Source organism: Notamacropus eugenii, chromosome 1 (genome assembly GCF_028372415.1).
Source record: "Notamacropus eugenii isolate mMacEug1 chromosome 1, mMacEug1.pri_v2, whole genome shotgun sequence".
NCBI classification, from domain to species: Eukaryota; Metazoa; Chordata; class Mammalia; order Diprotodontia; family Macropodidae; genus Notamacropus; species Notamacropus eugenii.
This window is the reverse complement of record NC_092872.1, coordinates 478,382,817-478,403,201: the sequence shown is the minus strand read 5'-3', so window position 1 is coordinate 478,403,201 and position 20,385 is coordinate 478,382,817. Positions and strand designations below refer to the sequence as shown.

The 20,385-nt window shown below is 44.4% G+C and overlaps 1 protein-coding gene across 2 annotated transcripts; it reads left to right on the top strand.

The window, feature by feature from the left end:
• The first annotated feature begins 3,905 nt into the window (after window positions 1–3,905).
• BSPRY (B-box and SPRY domain containing) lies at window positions 3,906–18,942 on the top strand. 2 transcript variants are annotated; one of them, XM_072632462.1, is made up of 6 exons: window positions 3,906–4,238; window positions 10,410–10,508; window positions 11,441–11,671; window positions 13,529–13,554; window positions 16,333–16,457; window positions 17,321–18,942. In XM_072632462.1, the coding sequence occupies exons 1-6, from the start codon at window positions 3,921–3,923 to the stop codon at window positions 17,848–17,850; spliced, it is 1,329 nt and encodes a 442-aa protein (XP_072488563.1). In that variant the 5' UTR covers window positions 3,906–3,920; the 3' UTR covers window positions 17,851–18,942. The 2 variants fall into 2 exon arrangements, with proteins under 2 accessions (XP_072488563.1, XP_072488564.1); XM_072632463.1 differs by lacking the exon at window positions 3,906–4,238 and adding an exon at window positions 4,741–5,030.
• The last annotated feature ends 1,443 nt before the right edge of the window (window positions 18,943–20,385 follow it).

Genomic DNA, 20,385 nt, shown 5'->3' with positions numbered 1-20,385 from the left:
TTCATGACAATTTAAAAAAAGTAGAGTGCCCAGAAGTGAAGACAGCACTGCAGATAAACTCAGTGACCATCTCAGAGTACAGCAGGGCTATCACCTCCCTCATTGATGGGACACTTGTTCAGTCATTTAATTGTGTCCAAATCTTCATGACCCTATGAACCATGGGGTTTTCTTGGCAAAGATACTACAGTGGCTTCCCATTTCCTTCTACAGAGACACTAGGCTTTTAATTAATGCAGCTTTTGGGATAGAACATATACTGTGATGCTATACAAACAAAATATGTCACAGGAAAAAAAATGAGTAGCAAAAAGAAAATAGATGTGACCAAGAAGGGGGAAAAAAGCAAACCCACAGTTTGGCAGTTGTCACTGGCACAAGACAGTTAAAAAACCAGTCAGAAGGCTTCCAGCATCTACAGGAAATATGTGTTGGAGGCTAGCAGGCTGGCTGATCCTTGAGAGAAGGAGAGGGAAGGGGAGGAAAGGAGTGGGAAAAGGGGGAAGAACAGAGTAGACAGATAGAGGAAGGCTGGGAGCTCATGATAAGAAAAACTCCAAGAGAAGTACTGGTTTCTTAGAGCCCAGGGAATGGGGGTGACCAAATTCTGGTGAATTGCATGGCTGCTCTGAAAAAACCAAAAGGCTAAAACCTGGTTCCAAAATAAGACAACGCAAAATGAGGGAATTTGTAATGGATTTGAAAGGCAGTACTGTATAGTGGAAAGAGTACTGGACTTTGGAGTCAGCCAACATTTACTAAATTATATGATGACTCTGAGCCTTGTTTTCCTTATTAGTAAAATGCTGGTGATAGTACTTGAAATACCTACCCCATTAACTTGGGTTTTTTGTTTGTTTGTTTGTTTGTTTTTGGAGCCAAGTAGGATTAAGTGACCTGACCAGGGTCCCACTAGTAAGTGTTTTAGGCCTATTTTGAACTCAGATCTTTTGACTCTAGGTCTAGCACTCTATCTGCTGCCTAATTGACTGTGGGAGCTTTTGATATGGCTATGGGGTCTAGGGGGAGAGGTCTTCTATGGTGTAATGGAAGTGTGGAATATGGTATAATGGAAAGATCACTGTTTTGGGGGTTGGAAGATTTTAATTCAAGGTTTGGTTTTTTTTAAAGGCAGTCAGTGTTAAGTGACTTGCTTAGAGTCACACAGCTAGTAAGCATCTGAGGTTTGATTTGAACTTAGGTCCTCCAGACTCCAGGGCTGTGCAATCTAGCTGCCCCTTTGATTTCATATTCTACTGTATGACTTTGGGCAAATCAATTCCTTCTCTCTCTGCCTCAATTTTCTTTTAGCTATAACATAATCTGAACTACTTACCTTGTAGCTAGGTGGTTCAGTGGATAGATTATAGGCCTAGAGTGAGGAAGACTTGTCTTCTTGAGTTCAAATCTGCCTTCAGATGCTTACTAGCTCTGTGACCCCCAAACAAGTTACTTAACTTTGTTTGCCTCAGTTTCCTCATCTGCAAAACGAGTTGGAGAAGGAAATAGCAAACTGCTCCAGTAGCTTTACCAAGAAAACCCCAAATGGGGTCATGAAGAGTTGGACATGACCGCATGACAACCTTACAAGGTTGTCATCAAGACAGTAATAGGATGGTAGTAGGTTGTGAACCTTAAAGGGGGAGTAGTAGGATATAAAGGATAAATAGAAACTCACATTGTGAGGAGGATGTTTTACAGTATATAAAAAAGGTTTGTCCAGGAAGTTCTGGATAAATTTGTTGAGTATCTTCTCATTCATCCATTTAATCAGTTTGATGAGATTAGAGGGAATATGTCTTAGTCTAAGTTTACCTTTCCAGAAGGTAAATCTTGCTCTGGGACACAGGGAACTCCTTTAATTGGTTCCCAGTGATTGGACTGACTCCAAGAAAGCATGTCAGGAATTCTCAAACTTTTCGGCCTTAAGATCCTTTTACCTTTGCAAAAAGTTGTTGAAGACTCTAAAGAGTTTTTGCTTATGTAACACTGTATTACAAATTAAAACTGATAAAATTGTGCATACTTATTTATTAGTCCATTAAAAATATTTATTAATTCATTAAAAACAATAGCAAATCCATTATGTTAATATATTTTAATGAAAAGTAAATACATTTTCCAAAGCAAGAAAAATTAGTGAGAAGAGTAGCATTGTTTTACATATCTTTGCAAATCTCTTTAATGTGTAGTTATGGAAGACAAGAGTATCATCAGTTATATCTGCTACTGCATTCAGTCTGTTGCGGTATGTTGCTGTGTGGTTGAAGCATATGAAGAAAATCAGGCCTCACACAGATATGTAATTGGAAAAGGGAAGAGTATTTAAACAGGCAAATAAGATCTTAGCATTATTATTATTAAGGAAATAGTTTTGACTTTGTGGATTCTCTGAAAGATTCTTTGAGACTCCCAGGGGTCCTTGCACCATACTTTGAGAACCCCAGATATAAGTCATTGAGAGACAGTGGAGAAGGACACTTGTTAGAAGAACAATCCAACATTATGGCTATCTAAACTGGACGCTGACCCAATTCTGTCCTAGTGCATGCTGGAGAATTTTTCTTTCCTACTACACTGCTGGGTGGTCTGGATTTTATCTAGCCACTCCAGCAATTCCTATCTCAGGTGGGAAGAAGGGTGGAGTTGTAGGGCTAAGTGATCCCAACCTACCCTGCCCTGGGGCCTTGTCTCAGGATCAGTTTTCGCCTTCAGGTCTGAGACAAGGAGAGTAACAGCTCAGCCAGGTGAGGGAGGAGGGGGATCTTTGGAGAAGATATCATTGATATATTGTCAAAAATACAAGACTGCAGCCAAGTTAGGAGGGAAAGGGGGAAGTAGAATGGCACGTTGTTCCACGATGTTACCATGAGTTGCTCCCCTAGTGCAGGTGGGAGGTGAATAGACAGTAATTTTTAAAGTGTCTCTATTTTCCAGGAGGACCCTAATGAATCGAATGGGCTATTCTAAATGATAATTATTTCTGTATTTGTTTTTGTGGTTCATTTGTTGTGACTCTTAGTGACTCTATTTGGGGTTTTCTTGGCAAAGATAATGAAGTGATTTACCATTTTATTCTCAAGCTCATTTTACAGAAGAGGAAACTGAGATAAACAGGGTGAAGTGATTTGTCCAGGAACATACAGCTAGTAAGTGTCTGAAATAAAATGTGAATTCAGGTATTCCTGACTCTCATGCTCTACCCACTGCATCATCTGGCTGCTCCTCTGTATTTGTTTAGGGGCTCCATTTTCTGTGGTAGATGAAATAAAACAGTGCAACACCTGGTATCCATATTGTACATTAAGTACCTTTTTGAAGAACTGAGAACCTTATCACCCACATTTGGGGAAACTGAGACAGGAACTTATACCTAAGCTCTATTTTGGAAGACTTTACAGGATGAATCCAGGGTAGGGGCAATGAGCCTAAGAAGAGACACTGACCCTTTGGAGTCAAACCCCAGGATCTATGAGTCCAGAGTCCTTGGGGAAGGGTGGGGGGTAAGGGACCAAGGCACAACAGGGCATTGGAAATAACACTAGATTGGGTGCCAGGAGATCTGGGTTCTAATTCTAACCTTTCCCATTCTGGGCCTTAGTTTTCTCATGTGCAAAATCAGGAAACAGGGCACTAAAGTCCTCACGAAATTGAACCCTCTTAACTGCTACAACTCTAGGGTAGAACCCCCGACTTGAAATGATAAATTGGCTGTCAGGGATCGGGAAGATTGTTTATTGACAGTGTGTCCGCTGCAGTGGGGGCCCCCAGGGTGGGGGGTTTGGGGGTCATAGCCTGAGGGGGGAAGGAGCGGGGGGGGGGGGGGCTTTTCCCGAGGGTGGGCGGCAGGGGCGGGCCGGGGCCAGTTGGCCCGCTCCAAGTGGCAGCAGGCTCGGCCCGAATCCCGAAGCCGGGGGAGAATGGGGCGGTCCCGAGGCTGGGCCCTAGGACGGGGCGGGCCGTGGGCACTGAGCCCGGGCCCCGCCCTCCCACCGCCCTCGCCACCTGAGACAGGTGGAGTCGCCGGAGTGGCCGCAGGAGTCATGTCCCAGAAGGAGCCGGCCCCGGAGCTCGGGCCCCCGGCGGAGTCGGTACCTCGCTGCCCGGTGCACGCCCTAGAGCTGAAATGGTTCTGCAGCGCCGAGCGGCGGCTCGTGTGCGCCGGCTGCAAGGGGCTGGGGGGCCCGTGCCGCGAGCACCACGTCCGGAGGGCCGAGGAGCGGGCGGAGGAGCTGCGGGTGAGCGCGTCCGGGCACGGCGCGTGGGAGAACGCCCCGGGGCTGGGCGCTGGGCAGGCGGCGCGGCCAGCCCGGCCACCCTGGAGAGAGCCCCGGGACCTGCTCTCCGGAATGGGTGGCGGGGCGCAGGGAGCCCGGTAGCAGGTGGTGGGGAAGGCTGGAGTATAAGCATCGGGGCAGGTGGACAGGCTGAGTGTGCAGCGTTGGCTTAGGAGGGCGAGGGCTCAGGTTCAGCTCAGGTTCCCCGTAGCTCCCAGCACGGTGGGTGTCCGGAGCTGGGGAAGGGACGTCTGCGAGTGTTTGGGGCGGGGAGATGCTGGGGAGAGGTGTAGTAGAAGGCCCGGGCACGGGCAGAACCTGGGAGACTGGAGCTGGGCAGCTAGCTGGGAGAGTCAGGTAACTGGAGAGGGGGTGGGTAGGGAATAGTGGGGGTGGGGTGGGGGTGGGAATGGGGGCGGATGGAGGCAGAGCGGTTGGGTCACTAGCTTGGTTGGAGCTGCTGTTGGTCAGCCTGGGCTCAGGGAGGCAGCAGGGAAAGTTCTTCCAACTGATGCTGAAAGAGACCTGAAGCTGATATATACATGCAAACACCACCCCAAAGAGAAAACTGTTTCTCACTTCCACATGGAGATAGAATTATCCACTGTTAGAAAGGAAATGAGAAATCATCTTCCTTTATTGTTTGGTTGTATCTGACTCTTCATGACCCCATTGAGGATTTTCTTGGCAAAGATACTTGGACTGGTTTTGCAATTCCCTTCTCCAGCTCTTTTTACAGATGAGGAAACTGAGGTAAACAAGATTAAGTGACTTGTCCAGGGTCACATGGCTAAATGTCCAAGACCAAATCTGAACTCAGTAAGAGGAGTCTTTCGGACTCCAGGCCCTGCTACTCTGTGCACTATGCCACCTGCCTATCTTCCTCTAAGTTCCAACTAAAATTCCACCTTCTACAGAGAAGCCTCCCCTAACCCCTCTTACTTCCAGTGCTTTCTCTCTTTAAATTTTGGCCTATTTTTCCTGTATTTATAGCTTGCTTTGTATGTATTCGTTTGCATGTTGTCTTGACTGTTAATTGTAAGTTTCCTGAGGGCAGGGACTGTTTTTTGTTTTGTTTTGTTTTTTTGCCTCTTTATCCCTATCGATTAGCACAGTGCCTACCAAGGCACCGTGCTTAGTAAATATTTATTGAGTTAAATCTAGAGAAGACCAATCCTCTAATTTTATACATGAGGAAAATGAGGTTCAGAGTTGAGGTGACTCGTCCAGTTATCACACACTGGCAGAGATGGATTGAAATCTCAGGGTGGTATAGTGCATACAAGTTTCCTTTTGCCTTTGGAGACTCCTTTGGCTAACCTGTGTTTTGGTTTTAACTAGATCTCACCTGGATAAACTTGGGTAGGGCTGAATGCAGCTCGTCCTGGGTCTCTCCTATCCCTTAATTTAGGGACAGCCACCAGCTTGGTTATAATAAATAAGGTGGGATCTGGGGGCATACAACTTTTTTAATCCCCTCCTTTACATTGGCTTTATAGAACTACAACAGGTATCTTCTGGGTCAAGATAATCTCTCTGGCTGTCTTCTCAGGCCTCTGAGTTGCTGTGGTATTAAGGAGGCCCCTTCAGAGTGGGACTGGAAAATAAATCTTGAAAAGGGGTTTTTTTTTTTGTTCTCTCTTCTACCCACTGGATGCCATAGAAACTCAAAGAGGGGGGCCCCAAAGTGTATAGATGGCATCAGAAATTAGCCTCTGGCACTTACCTCTTAGCTCATTTGAAACTGTCCCTTAACCTCTGGGGATTTCCTTACAGTTTGGCCAAGTAAGTATTTTTCTTCTACACCCCTAAGTCCAGTCCTAAGGCATGGGGGGCAGTCTCTGGAGGCCCAGGTTAAGTTCCTGCTCAAACAGCTGCTGGGCTAGTGAGGCAGGATTGCACGAAATCTGGAAGGGGCTTCAGGGACTTTCTACTGTGGCTATCCAACCTGAAGCTCCCTCCTCCCTAGGCAGCCCATTTCCCTTTCAGTCACACCTACACTGAGTTGTCCTGAGGAAGGTGCTTCTGAAATCTGAAAAATGCTTATATTAGTGTGAGTTGTTACTTGTAGGTAGGAAGTTTTTCCTTCTGGAGTTTTGTCACTCTGACTTCCTCCCTAATTCCATATTGATCCTCCTGCATCTGGGGCCAAGAAAAACAAACCTGTTTCCTTTTCTGGACAGTTCTTCAGACATTTAGTTGGAGGTCATGAAGTCCCACCCACCCAACCCAAGGCATTTGGGTGTCACCGGTCCCTTTGGCTGTCTGGTGAAGCCTATGGACCCATCCTCAGAGTAACATTTTTAAATGTACAAAGTAAGATACATAGGATTACAAAGAAAACTGCCATTTGGTGAAAATCAGGATGAATTTTTTTTCCTATCCAAGTTCATGGACTGTGGGAAGAGTCCATGGATCCCAAATAAGGAATCCCTATTCTAGAGATATAGGAAGCATACTTCCTGTGTTTGTCTTCCAAAGGCATAATTTGTCATTGCATTGATTAGAGTTCTGAAGCCTCTCAGGGTTTTGTACTTTGTTATGAGCATTGTGTAATTTGTTCTTCTGGTCTTATTTTCTTTGCATCAGTTCATACAAGTTTTCCTAATATCTTCTGAATTCTTCATATGCATTGGCACAATAATATTCCATTACATTATTGGATTTTTTTCCCCCTCCGGGTCAGTTGTATTGGCAAATGCCTACCCCCTTCACTTAACGGTAACTAATTAAGTTCAATTGGGCAAAAAATTATTAATCATCTAATACTTTGCAAGATCCCTATGCTATTTCTTGAGTTTCAAAGATTGAGGGAGAATAAAAACCAGTCCCTGACCTAGGGTTTATAGTTTAGTAGAGGGGGGGAAGAGGAGCTTTGGAGAAGATATATTCAGATAAGTATAAAACAACCCATAAAGACATCAGTGTAGAGGGGAGGCCTAATCAAAATGGGTATGGGCAGTTAGGTACCACATTGGATAAAACACTTTGGCTTGAAACCAGGGAAACTCATCTTTATGAGTTCAAATCTAACTTCAGACACTTGGGAGCTGTGTGACCCTAGTCAAATCACTTAACCCTGTTTGCCTCAGTTTCTCACGTGTAAAATGAGCTAGAGAAGGAAATGGCAGACCACTCCAGTGTTTGCCAAGAAAACCCCAAGATGGTGTCATGAAGAGTTGGATGTGACCGAAACAACTCAGCAACAATCAAAATGGGAAAGGAGGCAGAAAAATCACTTTTAATTGAGGTCAAAGGAAGTTTGATAGTGTCTCTGGAGGAGTTATGTCTGAATTGGCCCTTGAAGGAAGAGAAAACTTTTCAGTAAGTAGAGGTAATGGCTATAGGCCCAAGCCGAGACCTTTGCCTCTTACCCCAAAAGAGTTTGGGTCCCATTTATCTAAGGGCTCCTGGAAAACCCCACCTTGAAATCTCCTTGGATTTTCCCACTTGATCAGGCATTGAGGCCATAAGCCTTTCATTAATTCTATGCCCAAAACTCTGCTACCTATAACCTCTGCTTCCCATCCTTGATCCTATCAAAATCCCATCTGGGTTCCTGGCATCTAACCTCTAGTCAAACCAAGCTACTGACCATTCCCTAAACCTCAACAGAGGTTAGGAGGGAATGCACTAATGAACATTGGTGGGACAAGGAATCTGGTTAGTACAACTTCCCATTGTCCAGGAAGGGACTAAGGACTTGGTGGTGGTCACTGAGTACAGGCTGGATGGATAGATAGATATATAGGCAGATAGAGCATTTATTTATTAAGTGCTTACCTTGTGCTAAAATACAAATATAAGGAAGCTAGAGTTGCTGGCCTCAAGGAATTTACATTATAATAGAGGGATACTATATTATAATTATAACAATTTACATTAAGTAAATGGAGCTGGGAAGGGGCCTTTGGAGTGGGTCAGATGGGGAAGAGGCTGGGCCTCTGCCATGTAAGGCAAAAAAGCCAAGGCACCAAGACACCAAGCTGAGTCTGGGTTACCATGGGGAAGAGCTGGTAATGATGACTGTAGCAGAGGCAGCTGAGAAGTGGCTTGGAGGCCTACCAGATTCCCCTCCCATGATAAGGCAAAATCAGATCTGTCAGAGAAACAGCTTTCCTGATATAAGGTCACCCAGCTTCAGTGCAGATGTTTCCAGTTGATGACAGTAATCTTCCTTCCTGCTGCATCTTTTTGGACAGATCCAATTGTTGAGCTAAAATCTGATTCCCCCAGCTTCCCTCTGGAGCCAGAGAAACTTAAGTCTAATCCCTTCTGTACATGCTGCTGGCTCTTCAGATATATAAAAAAGTGACCTTGACCACTTTACATTTCTTTATTGTCTCTTTTCATCATATCCTGCCTTGTGCAATTCTCCATACGTATTGGTCTTCAGTTCTTGGGATGGGGAAAGGAATAAACTTTTATTTTGAACTTACTGCCTGTTAATTAAGCACCTACTTGGTATAAATGCTAGGAATCCAGACAAAAATGAAAACAGTCCTTTCGTTATTGTTAATTTTTGGTTGGGAAACTAAGAACAGATAAATGTGCGTGGGAGGGTCATTAACAATTCATTTTTGGGAATAGTTCATTCTTTTCAGTCTTGATCCCATTTAGGGTTTTCTTGGTGAAGATACTGGAGTGGTTTGCCGTTTTCTTTTCCAGCTCATTTACAGATGAGGAAATGGAGGCAAACAGGGTTAAATGACTTGCCCAGGGTCACACAGAGTCTGAGGTCACATTTGAACTCAGGTTTTTCTGACTCCAGGCTCTTCACTCTATGTACTGCTCCACCTAGCTCCTCTCAGTTGGAGGTGCTGATCTAGGAAAGGCTTCTTCTAAGGGATGTCCCTTGAGTGAGACTTGAAGAGTGCTTTGGGATCCCTAGAGTTAGAAACAAGAAGGGAGTGCCTTCCATACCAGGAGTGGTCCCTGGGAAGGAAATGGAATGCCATATGAGAGAAATAGCAAGTAAACTGGTTTGAAAGGAAAACTGTGCGAGGAGGAGGAATATGGAATTAGCTTGTAAAGCTGACTGGGTACAGTGAAACTTTTGCCCCTTAACCTAAAAGAATTTGGGTCCCATTTGTCTATGGGCCCTGGAAAACCCTGCCTAGAACTCTCCTTGAATTTCCCCAATTGATTTGGCATTTGCCTGAGTGTATAAGCCTTTTATTATTGCTATGCTCAATTTTCTATTAACTTTAACCTAGCCTAGCCCTCCTTCATCTATTATCTGCAGATTGCCTTAAGCTACTTCCCACCTTTAATCCAATATTGGTTCCTGGTCACCCCAGACTACTAGCCACTCTCATCAAGATCCTCCCTAGACCCCTCTTCCAATCACCCCAGATTACTTGGCCAACCCTAGAACCCCTCCCACATTCTTTCTGTACATAAGATCCAACTCTCCCTCCATGGAGGTGCTCAGATTCAATCTGACCCATTTACATTAGCGTTACAAATGTTCAGATTCCTTAAGAGTATGGCCAATGTGACGGATTTCTAATAATCTTTGGCTGAAAGAAGGCTTGAGTAGAATTCATTTAGGCAGGACCCACGTGTTTCTATTTCAGGATACTAGCACCCCTAAACCTCAACAGTTGGAACTGGATTGTGAAGCGCTTTAGAGTTTTTTTTTCCATTACTAGCCTGTAAGTTCCTTGAGGGTAAATAGTATCTTTTACTTTGGGACCCACCACAGCACTCATCATAGAAGATGCCATGCACAGGTCTTGGCAAAACTTGATTGGAAAGAGGCCAAACTTTCTGCCTGAAGTTCTTCAGCATCTTCCAGTCCTCCCTCCTGTCCTCCATTCCTCAGGGGCTCTGGGGCTCCTCCCATCACCTTGACTAGTCAGTAGCTGATAAAAGTTCTGGGCTTCACTTCCTTTGGTGATTGGCATTTCCGCAGAGATCACTGCTATGAATGAAAGGGATAGATTTCATTTGGTGGATGTGCTGCAGGTAGAAAGGATTAAAGGTGAAGGGGGTGGAGTTCGGAACTTGGGAATGCTTGGGAATAGGGAGAAGACAAGGCCAAGTCAAGGCTCTGTCCTCTAAGGTTTTAATAGAAGCATGCGTTGTGGAAGCTTCTGCCCAGACCCCAGCTGTTACCTCTTTTTTCAGAACAAGATAGTGGATCAGTGTGAGAAGCTGCAGCTCCAGAGCGCTGGCATCACCAAATACATGGCTGAAGTCTTACCTCGGAAAAACCAAAATGCAGTGGTAACTCTCATTCCCTGACCCCCCTTCCTCGAGTAGATGCTGAGATCCCTCGGTTTCTCTTCGGGCGGCACCCTAAAGTCGGTAGTATCTGGCTCCATCGATACTGAGTAGATCTGGATATCCTGGGAAGGATTACTTTCTTCTTGCCATCTCTGAGCCTTGACTTTCTTTCCCATCTGTTAGAGGAGTCTAGCCTCTAGTTCCATACAAGGGTCAAGAATTGGTAGCTGTAAAACATTCTGTTTTTAATTATCTTGATGACAGGGTTTCAGATGTTAAAACCATGAATAATTAGAAATCGCAGATAATTCCCCCAGACTCATGCCTTTTTCTAATGCCTCTTCTCCACAAACCCTTTTTTATTGCATGTGCCCCTCAAAATCGCTTCCTCTTCCTTCACCGTATTCACTCTGTTAGGGTCCTGGTAGGTGATGCATCCTGAATTGCATCCCCAGTAGTGAGAATAGATTGTCAATAAGTCAGCTACACTCTCTTTCCCCTTCTAAGGGTACACTCTTGTAAGGCAACAGACAGTAGGATCATGGTGTGTTAGAATAGGAAGGAACCTTGGAACATAGAATGTTAGAATTGGGAGGGACTCTAGAAAAATGTGTAGATGAGGAAACCAAGACTCAGAAAGGAGGTGCCATTTGCATGTAGTTAGTTACACTGTGATTTCGATAGATTATTTATTAAATGATGGGGATACCTAAGACAGACCTTGAGAAACTGACTGGAGGAAGACAGTGCATAAAGGGGAAGTGGAGAGGAAGGGTGCCCATGAGCAGGTGAGTTAGCAGAAGTAGGGCCAGAATCCTGAATTTCTTTGCACTGTGCAGCTGACAACCAGTGTTTCTGTCCTTGACTTGCTAGCAATCTTTTAGGATTTAAGAAAACTTTCCTTGACTTCTTTTCTCCCCTCTCCACTCCAGACCATGGCCAGTGGGGCCCGTGAGGTGGTGATCCAGCGGCTGAGCCTGGTGAGGAATGTGTGTGAGAGTGAGGAGCAGCGGCTGCTTGAGCAGGTCCACGCAGAGGAGGAGCGAGCCCACCAGAGCATTCTGACCCAGCGGTCCCACTGGACGGAGGCCTTGCAGAAGCTTGGCACCATCCGCACCAAGCTAGTGGGCATGCTCACTGATCTCGATGACCACAGCCTTATTGTAAGCTGGGCCAGGGGGTTGGGGTGGGGGCACGGGGGTATTGGGAGGGGTTTGTGATACAAGTTTCCTTCAGTTTTTTTAGGGTTGGGGGGAGGAGGGGAAAGGAGATGTTTCAATGGAAATTTTGGGGGAAATTGAAGTGTACTGTATTCTCAGGCCTTTTACAGATTAAATGTCATGGAGTGGATGGGGTCATAAATATAGAATACCTAATTTAGTTTGCTATTATAGAATGAATAAATGAAAAAGCATTTATTAAGTATTGAGTATCAAGCACGGTGCTATATCTACAAGGATGAGAATCATAAAGGCTCAGAAAAAACCGAGAACATTTTGGAGAAAGCTTTTTGTTTGTTTATTTGTCTACTCAACAGCTCCTGATTTCCCCTCTTCTCCCACCTTTTTAAAAACCATTCAGAAAAATACTTTTTCTTTCTAGTTTTATTTTCTTGACCAGGTTTTTAAGTCTGTAATTAGGACCACCACAGGAGGCAACTGGCATTTTTTTTTCTGGCACTGTGTAGATACATGCCCACCCTTTCCTTCAGAAGAATGAAAGATAGCTAAGAACTTTCAGCTTCACTTTTTTCCTTCTGGAAGGTTCCAGTGGGAAGAGAGATAGGAAAAAAAAAGACCAAGCATAAGTGAAACTTATTTAGACATCGGCCTTAGAGAGAAAATATAACAGAGGGGTCTCCTGCCCTGAAGTATGAAGGGGAAGCAATGAAGGCATCTGATTTGTCAGAATCGTGACTTGAAAATTTGGGAAATATCTCCATGAGTTAGTTGGTGCAGTCATTGAGTTGGCAAATATGAATGAGAGTCCTCCAAGTTTATAGCATTCTTCTGGTGCTGTGGGGATCTGTTTATTCATTCAATAAACATTTTTTAAGCATCTGCTATGAAAAAAGAACCATGCTAGGTCCTAGGGGAGGAACTAAGCTAAAAAGCAGTCCCTGTCCTCATGGAGCTTACCATCCATTAGAGGGATAAGACACTAAGATGATTATAAAACCCCAAATTATTTGATGAATGCCCAGAAGAGATGCAAAACAAAGAGCTTGGTGAGTTAGGGAACGATTCTTGGAACAGTAATCATCTGAGCTGGGCTTGAAAGGGTAGGAGACATGCAAAACACAGTCTCCGGCCTGGAAGAGCTTAGTCAAGTTGGTGAGACTAGCTACAGAAAAAGATAATGAATAACACAGAGCAATACATATTAAGTAGTACAAGTGGGTACAGACAGTGAGTCTTGTAGGAGTTGAGAGAAAGATGAGATCACTGGGTTGGGGGAAGGGGAGGTGGTGGGAAGAAAATGCCTGGAAGGAGTGGGACTTGAGGGATGGGTAGAAGCCAGTAGGTAGAGAAGAGTGGGAGGGGCATTTCAGGTTGGGGGAGCCTCCTGGACAAAGACCTGCAGGTAGTAGGGCAAAGCATATTTGGGGACCAGTGAGGTTGTCTCGAGCAGAGGGGTTTGCTGTTTTAAGCGAAAAGTAAGAGGCAAGGCCCAAAAAGATCAGAGCCAGATTGTGAAGGGCCAGGCTGAAGAATAAAATCTTATACTGTGGGTATTGATGGGTCACTGGAGGTACATTTGACCACTACATCCAGAAGCCAAGGTTATAGGATCTGCAGTCCTCCTCTAGGACCTGCTACTTCTGATATTCTTGTCAAGGTTGCTCCTGAGGTCTGAGTTCATAACAGTTGACCAGCAAATGATTCAGGCAAGGAGAAGGATCACTAATTTCTTTCTTGCCCCAAACTGGGTTTAACATGTCTATCTAGTTCATGACAAAATGCAGGCTTTTCAATGTCAAGAAAAACACCCAACTTGCCAAATATTTTTTCTCTTTACAGCAATCAGAGCGGGAGATTTTTGAAAGGTGAGTCAGTGACTTGTTTCCCAGAGCCTGTGTAAACCTGGGGCCAGGCAGGTCAGTGTGGGTCACCATATATAGTGGAAAGAATGACCAGTACAAGATCCAGATTCTAGCCCCTGCTTTGTAACTACCTTGTATTACAGTGGGTAAGTCATTTATTTGGCAGCCTCAGTTTTCTCTTCTATAAAAAGGGTAAATGAACTAAATGAACCCTAAGATCCTTTCTAGTTTCTGATCGTATGAAACTATGAGATTGATGCCAGACTAAATAATCTCTTTAGTCTCCTCCAGTTGTCTAATCCTGTGAGGTCATTCCTTCCTTGAGGACCCTGGTTTTAGGATAGTACCACCTAAATAAGTTTTATTTTGTTTTTACCTTACAGTCATTCTCATAGGGAACTGCCCTCATCCCATAATCCACTACCAAAGGAGTACTCTCTTGTAACAAATAAAGATGGTTAAGAGACCACATCTGATCATGTGTACTACATGCTATATAGTCCCCCACCTTTCTATTACAAGGAGGGGAGAAGGAAGGTGCTCCCCTATCTCTTCTCTGGGGCCAAGATTGTCCTTGAGGCTCTTTTTCTACATTTTCTGTTCAAGACTCCAGTTGTTGCTTGGAAGATACTTGTTTTTCAACTTAAGGATTCTAGGCATAATTGGCACAGAAGTTTGTGGTATAAGGTGATAATTCTGATCCCCAGGGACCCAATGAAAGACTTGAGACAAAGCATCTATGTGTCCCCTACCCTTCCCATCTTCCTTGCCTCCTGGCTATTTCACACATGGAAATGAGCTGAGAAACTCAGGTACTTTCCCCACAACAGCAGCCAATTTGAATGTGGATACTTTGTTTTGCTACCTCTATGTCATCTATTGGGTGAGAGTGTGGAAGAGCAGCAGCTTTCAGAGGTCTTCAAATGACTTGCTGTAAACTTGCTTGTCAAACTGAGAAGTGTCATCCGCTTCAGGGAGGTGGGGGAGGATAAATTGATGTCTCTCATTCCCTGACAGCCTAGACTGTGACCTGAAACTGACATGTCCAGCTATCTGAATTTTTTCACGTCCCCTCCCCCCCATAGCCTCCTGCTGTGTCTAGCACCCACCCCTCTCCTCTAGGACTCCGTTATTCTTTCACCCCGAAAGCTTCTCTCGCGAAGGGTTGAGGACTCTGAAAAGGACTTGAATGAAGGATCTATCCCTGCCCCCACCCAAACTGGAGGGCCTGCCCAGGATGGGCAGCTAATTGGAGATGCAGTACTGTCAGGAGGAGACAGTTCCTCTCTTGTCTGTATTACAAAGAGGCTTTGTTGGCCAGAAACTCAGTAGGAAAGCTAGCTTTGCTCTTATCTGGGGTTCTTGCTGCTTTATTTCTCTTTGGTGTCTTCATTTTCCCATGTGTGATTCTCTTTTTGAAATCAATTTCTTTCGGGCTATTTGAGCTATCGCCATTAAACCTAAAGGCCCTTTTAAAGCTAGGGTGACCCTAATTAATTCAACAGACTTTCACCAGGCACCAGCTATGTGCAAGACACTGTGTTCAGTAGTGTTGGGGATAGAAAGATATGAAATGAAATCTCAGGAGTTTATTATTTAGTAGAAGAGATAGGAGTTGGTCACACATAATTAGAATACAAATTAGAATGGAAATGTAAAGGAGGAATCCAAGAAAAGGCCTTCAAGAAATTTGAAAAGACTTAGAAGTAAGTCTATGAAAATTTCAGACTTAGAAGCATCATTGCTTCCTTTCTCTCCCTGAACCCCTCATTTTATAGAAGAGAAAACTGAGGCTCAGAGAGGTTAAATGACTTGCTAAGTGTCTCTCAGCTGATTAGTGTTGGGAGGTGGGATTCAAACTCACTTTTTTCCAAATATCAAGTCCAGTGTTCTATCTATTGCATCAAGCTGCCTCTCTGAAAGATCACTTCCTCAGATAAGCGATGAGCTCCTTACTTAGGTGCAGGGATCCATAGCCTGCACTCTCCTGGGACTGGAGAAGGGGGCTATAAAAATTGGGGAAAGAGGCTGTCAGGATTGGCTTTTCCTAGAGTTCCAAGGTGGCAGGCAAAGAGCTATGATGCAATCCAAAGGCCACTTCAATGGGGAGTGCCCCTTGGGCAGAACAATAAGGGAAGGTCTGAGATAACTTCCATCCTTTGCTTCCAAGTTATTTTTCCCCTTGCCCTTTATCTACCTACATTTTCAAATCTCCTAATCATACAATTCATTAACTTTGGCTAGTCAAGAAGAAAAGGGATCTGAATAAGTTAACACACACCGAGGTATAAAGATTAGTGGTCCAATCAATCTCACATTTTCACATCCTCTCCTTATTTGCATTGTAACCATTGATGGCAGCAAGACATGGATTTTAAACAGCGCTAAGCACCTGTGTGTACATGTATATTGGTAGAGGAAGTTCCACACCCTGAACTCTTTAGCCTGATGAAATCATAGGTCTGGAGCACGATTCTCAAGACCTATAAAGTTACACCAAGTAGGTGGATGTTGTGAGATCTAATATTACTATATCACTGGGGTTCCCCTAATGATACTTGAACTGGTAAAGGAAGTTTTCTCCTATTCCTTCCCACCTTTAAATTCCTTAGGGATCTGGTGATGGTGATCCACTTCCATGGATGAGTGACTTGAGGATCCCTCTTGTCCTGAAAGGGCCTTGTGGTGTCTGCTTCCTTTCTCTTATATGGTTCAGGCTTTCTGTCTCTTGTAGAACATTCTGGAATTTGCAAAGTGACCCTATGTGTTTCCTTTCATTAGGACTGAGGAAGCTGAGGGAATCTTGGATCCCCAGGAATCTGAGAAGTTAAATTTTAATCAGAAATGTGTGCGGAGCCCATTACTGACCCAGCTCTGGGCATCAGCTGTTCTCTGCTGCCTCTCAGGTCAGAATTTTGCCAAAGTCAGACGGGCTCAGAACCGTTAATAGAAATCAATGTGTTCTATGGTTAATATGTTAAGGAGGATTTTGTGGCTGACTTGTTAGGGGGCTTGGTTTTCTGGGTTTGTAAAACTATGTGTCTGGGAGAGGTTAGATATATAAATCAATGTGGTCCTTCCCATACAACCACATTCTTCCCCATCTTTTATGTTTGGGCCCTCCCCTGATACTGTCCCTAGTCTGAACCTATCTGTCCTTCTACCAACCCTTTCTTTCTTTGGTCTTGAAAAGCTGCCAGTGCAAAAGATAGGATAAATTAATATACTTTAAAGAGTTGTATGCTGACAGATCTAATATTATTTTTTCATGGAGTACTAGCATTTTAATAGAGGACTGTGCCTAAATCAGGTGAGGTGGTCTAGAGGGTCCTAGTCTATGGCTCTGTGCCTTCAGTTGAGCAACTTTACCTCTTAGGCCTTGGTTTCCCCATTTGTAAAATGGGGATTGATCAATCAGTCAACATTTATTAAGTCCCATACTTGGTCCTACGCACCATGCTAAACACTGGGGGTGCAAAATCAAAAACAAAACAGACCTCCCCTCAAGGAGCTTATATTCTATCTGGGGAGATATACATATAAGTAATATAACATTATAACAATATATATGTAAGTAATAGTAACGACACTGTCCTGTCTGCCTCACATGGTTGTTGGGAAAATCAGGTGACAGTTAATATATGGTATCTTTGTTATTGTTTTTGAGTTTCTGAAGAACTTAGATGGGAACTCTTATTTGGGAGTTGGCTATGATTGGGGAGCTCAAAGAGGGCTTGGGAATTTTCCTTACAGACTACATTTCCAACAGGTACTGAAGACATTCGTGTGGATGAGAAGACCATCAGTCCCTTTCTCCAGTTGTCAGAGGACAGGAAGACCCTTACCTTCAACCCCAAGAAGTCCAAGGCCTATGCAGATGGTCCGGAACGCTTTGACCATTGGCCCAATGCCCTCGCCTCAACCTCCTTCCTGGGTGGGCTTCATGCCTGGATGGTGAATGTAGAGAACAGCTGTGCTTATAAGGTGGGAGTCTCCTCAAGCCAGCTACCTCGAAAGGGTTCTGGCAATGATACCCGCCTTGGCCACAATGCTTTCTCCTGGGTGTTCTCCCGCTACGACCAGGAATTTCGGTTCCTGCACTGTGGCCAGTACCAGCCTTTGGCACTGTTGCGCTGTCCAGACCGCATTGGGGTATTGTTGGACTTGGCAGCGGGTGAGCTGTTGTTCTATGAGCCTAGCTCAGGTGCCCTCTTGTGTTCCTACCACAGCCAGTTTGAGGGCCCTATCTTTCCTGTCTTTGCTGTGGCCGACCAGAACATCTCCATTGTTCAGTGGTAGGCTTCTCTCACAATGCTTAAAGGGTTCCCTCCCCCAACCCATCCTCAACATCATGGTGCCAGGTTTCCCCATTGTGCATGCCTAGTAGCCATCACCCAAGGCAGATAGTGGTGGGAAGATGAAGCTGAGATGGGTTTCAAATCTGAGCCTGCCCTCATCCCAACGTGCCACACATCTCTTTTCCCTAGCATCCATTCTTAAAGTACCTGATATGCGAAGACAAGGAAAGGTGATAAAGGGAAGTAATGGAAAGAAAATTGAACAGGGAGTCCGATGCCTAGGTTCTAGTCTCAGCTCTGCCACTGACTCATGAGATGCTAACCAAGTTGTCTGATCTCTTTAGGAATTAATCTCCTCATCTGAAGGGGTAGATGAGCTGAGGTGATCATTAGCTCTTACATTCCATGTACAGAGTTCACTGGAAATTATTTTTTCTGGTTCCCCTGGCTTGTGATTGCTCAGTGTGTGTTTATAACCCCTTTTCTTCTCTTCAGGGACTCACCAGGGTCCAGTGTCTCACCTTTTGGATGTGGGATACTCCTTGAACCCTGACATCCTAAGCTTTTGGTAGGCTCTCTTACCAGGTGCTAACTTTATCTGAAATTCTGGGCCAGTCCTGTTGAGAACTGCTGGTAGCTGCTGGCTTTTCCTTAACCCAGCCTAATAGATGTCTTCCACCTCCTTCCACCTTCAGTGGTACCCATTCTCTAAGGCTAGGGGTTGGGCTCGTGAATAAGGGACTTGTGGGGAAGGAGAGGAAGCAGGGGTACCTGATGCAGGGCAGGCTCCTGAGGAGGTGCCTGGCTGTGGGGAACATTTAAATTATTAAAAGGTTTTGAAAAAACAAAGTTAAATTCTTAGTTTCTTCTTTCCCTGTCTTTTACTGGTAACCAAAGACCCCCATACTCTGACTGTATTTACCTGCCCCCATCAGGGTCCTATCTCTGGGAACTTGTTGCACAATTATTTGTGCTAGAAAATATATCCCCTTTCCACCCACTGATGGAAAAAACACTGGGTTGGAGATCCAAGAAGTCTGGATTCTAGTTGTACTTTAATTAGACTTTAATTAAATTTACTTTAATTAATGTTGCCCATGAACAATCTCATTGGACTCCTGGCCTCAGTTTCCTCATTGTCAAGTGAAAGGAGGAAGGGATGCTGAGGTCTGAGCTGGGCCACAAAGAATGGATATTCCACTGTGTTAACATCTGCAAAAACTCAACTACTGATAAATCTAACCTTAATCAATATGGCATTATGTTCAGCAAAAGAATGTCTTTTCATATTTTACAAAAGACTAATTTATGTCTTTGAGTTTGGGCAGCTAGGTGGTGCAGTGAATAGAGTGCCTAGCCTAGAGTCAGGAAGACTCATCTGTCTTCCTGAGTTCAAATCTAGCTTCAGACACTTACTTGCTAGTAACTGCTAGCACACTACTGTGTCACCCTGGGAAAGTCTCTTATCCCTGTTTTCCTCATTTGTAAAATGAGCTGAACAAAGAGATAGCAAACCACTTCAGAATCTCTGCCAAGAAGATCCCAAATCAGGTCACGAAGACTCAGATATGCCTGAAATGATTGAACAACAAAAAATTTATTTTTGTAAATTATTGTATTGTGTAGTGTTTTTAAAGTTTGCAAAGCTCTTTCTATGAGCTAAGTAGTACAACTATTATTATCTCCTTTTTACAGATAAGGAAACGGAAGTTCAATGAGATGAAATGATTTGCCCAGCATGACATGGCTAGTGTCAGAGTTGGTATTTGGACTCAGGTTTTCTGACTACTAAGTCAGTGTTCCTTTTCACTACAGCTCACTGCCTTTCCAATCATCTGAAATGGATGCTAGGCTAGCCAAAGCATAACAGGTCTCACTGAAGGTTTGGCTCCCAAAGGCTGGGGAGTGGAGCCTCTGGCAGAACTGAGTTGACAGAGTGATGTCCTCAGCAGCAAAGAAGTCAAATCTCAGAAGGGAGAACCATGTGAATAGACTATCCAGGAAGTTGACGTCAGGTGTGGCCAAGCCAGAATAACAGGCTGCCCTTCCCTCCCCAAGGTATCTGCCTCCCTTTACCCCACTCCTGCTGCCTTCAACTATAGGGCTCATTTCCATCCCCAAACTCAAACCCCAGTGGCTCTTTTGTCTCCAGATCAAGTCTAAACTCAGCCTGGCATTCATTCATTGTTGCCTTTGTCTGCCACCCTCCTACCCATCTTTTTGATCCTTCTGTTCATCTCTCCTCACCCCACATACCCATGGTCTTCCTATTCCTCTCTGCTTAACCAAGTCCCACACCTCCACGGGGCTTTCTCTGATCCCTCCAATCCACTCCAGAGCTCTTGTGGAGCTGCTACTACAGTGACTAGAAGCACTACAGTGCTTCTAACCTCTCTGCTCCTCATTTACTGCTAATCCCATACTATTTGGTAGTGTGGTCTAACTGTTGGCTGTCCAGGTTTTATCTTCTAGATCAATGACATATTCCTAGAGTGAAGACTTATCCCATAGCACTTAGCCTCTGTGTAAGAGGTAA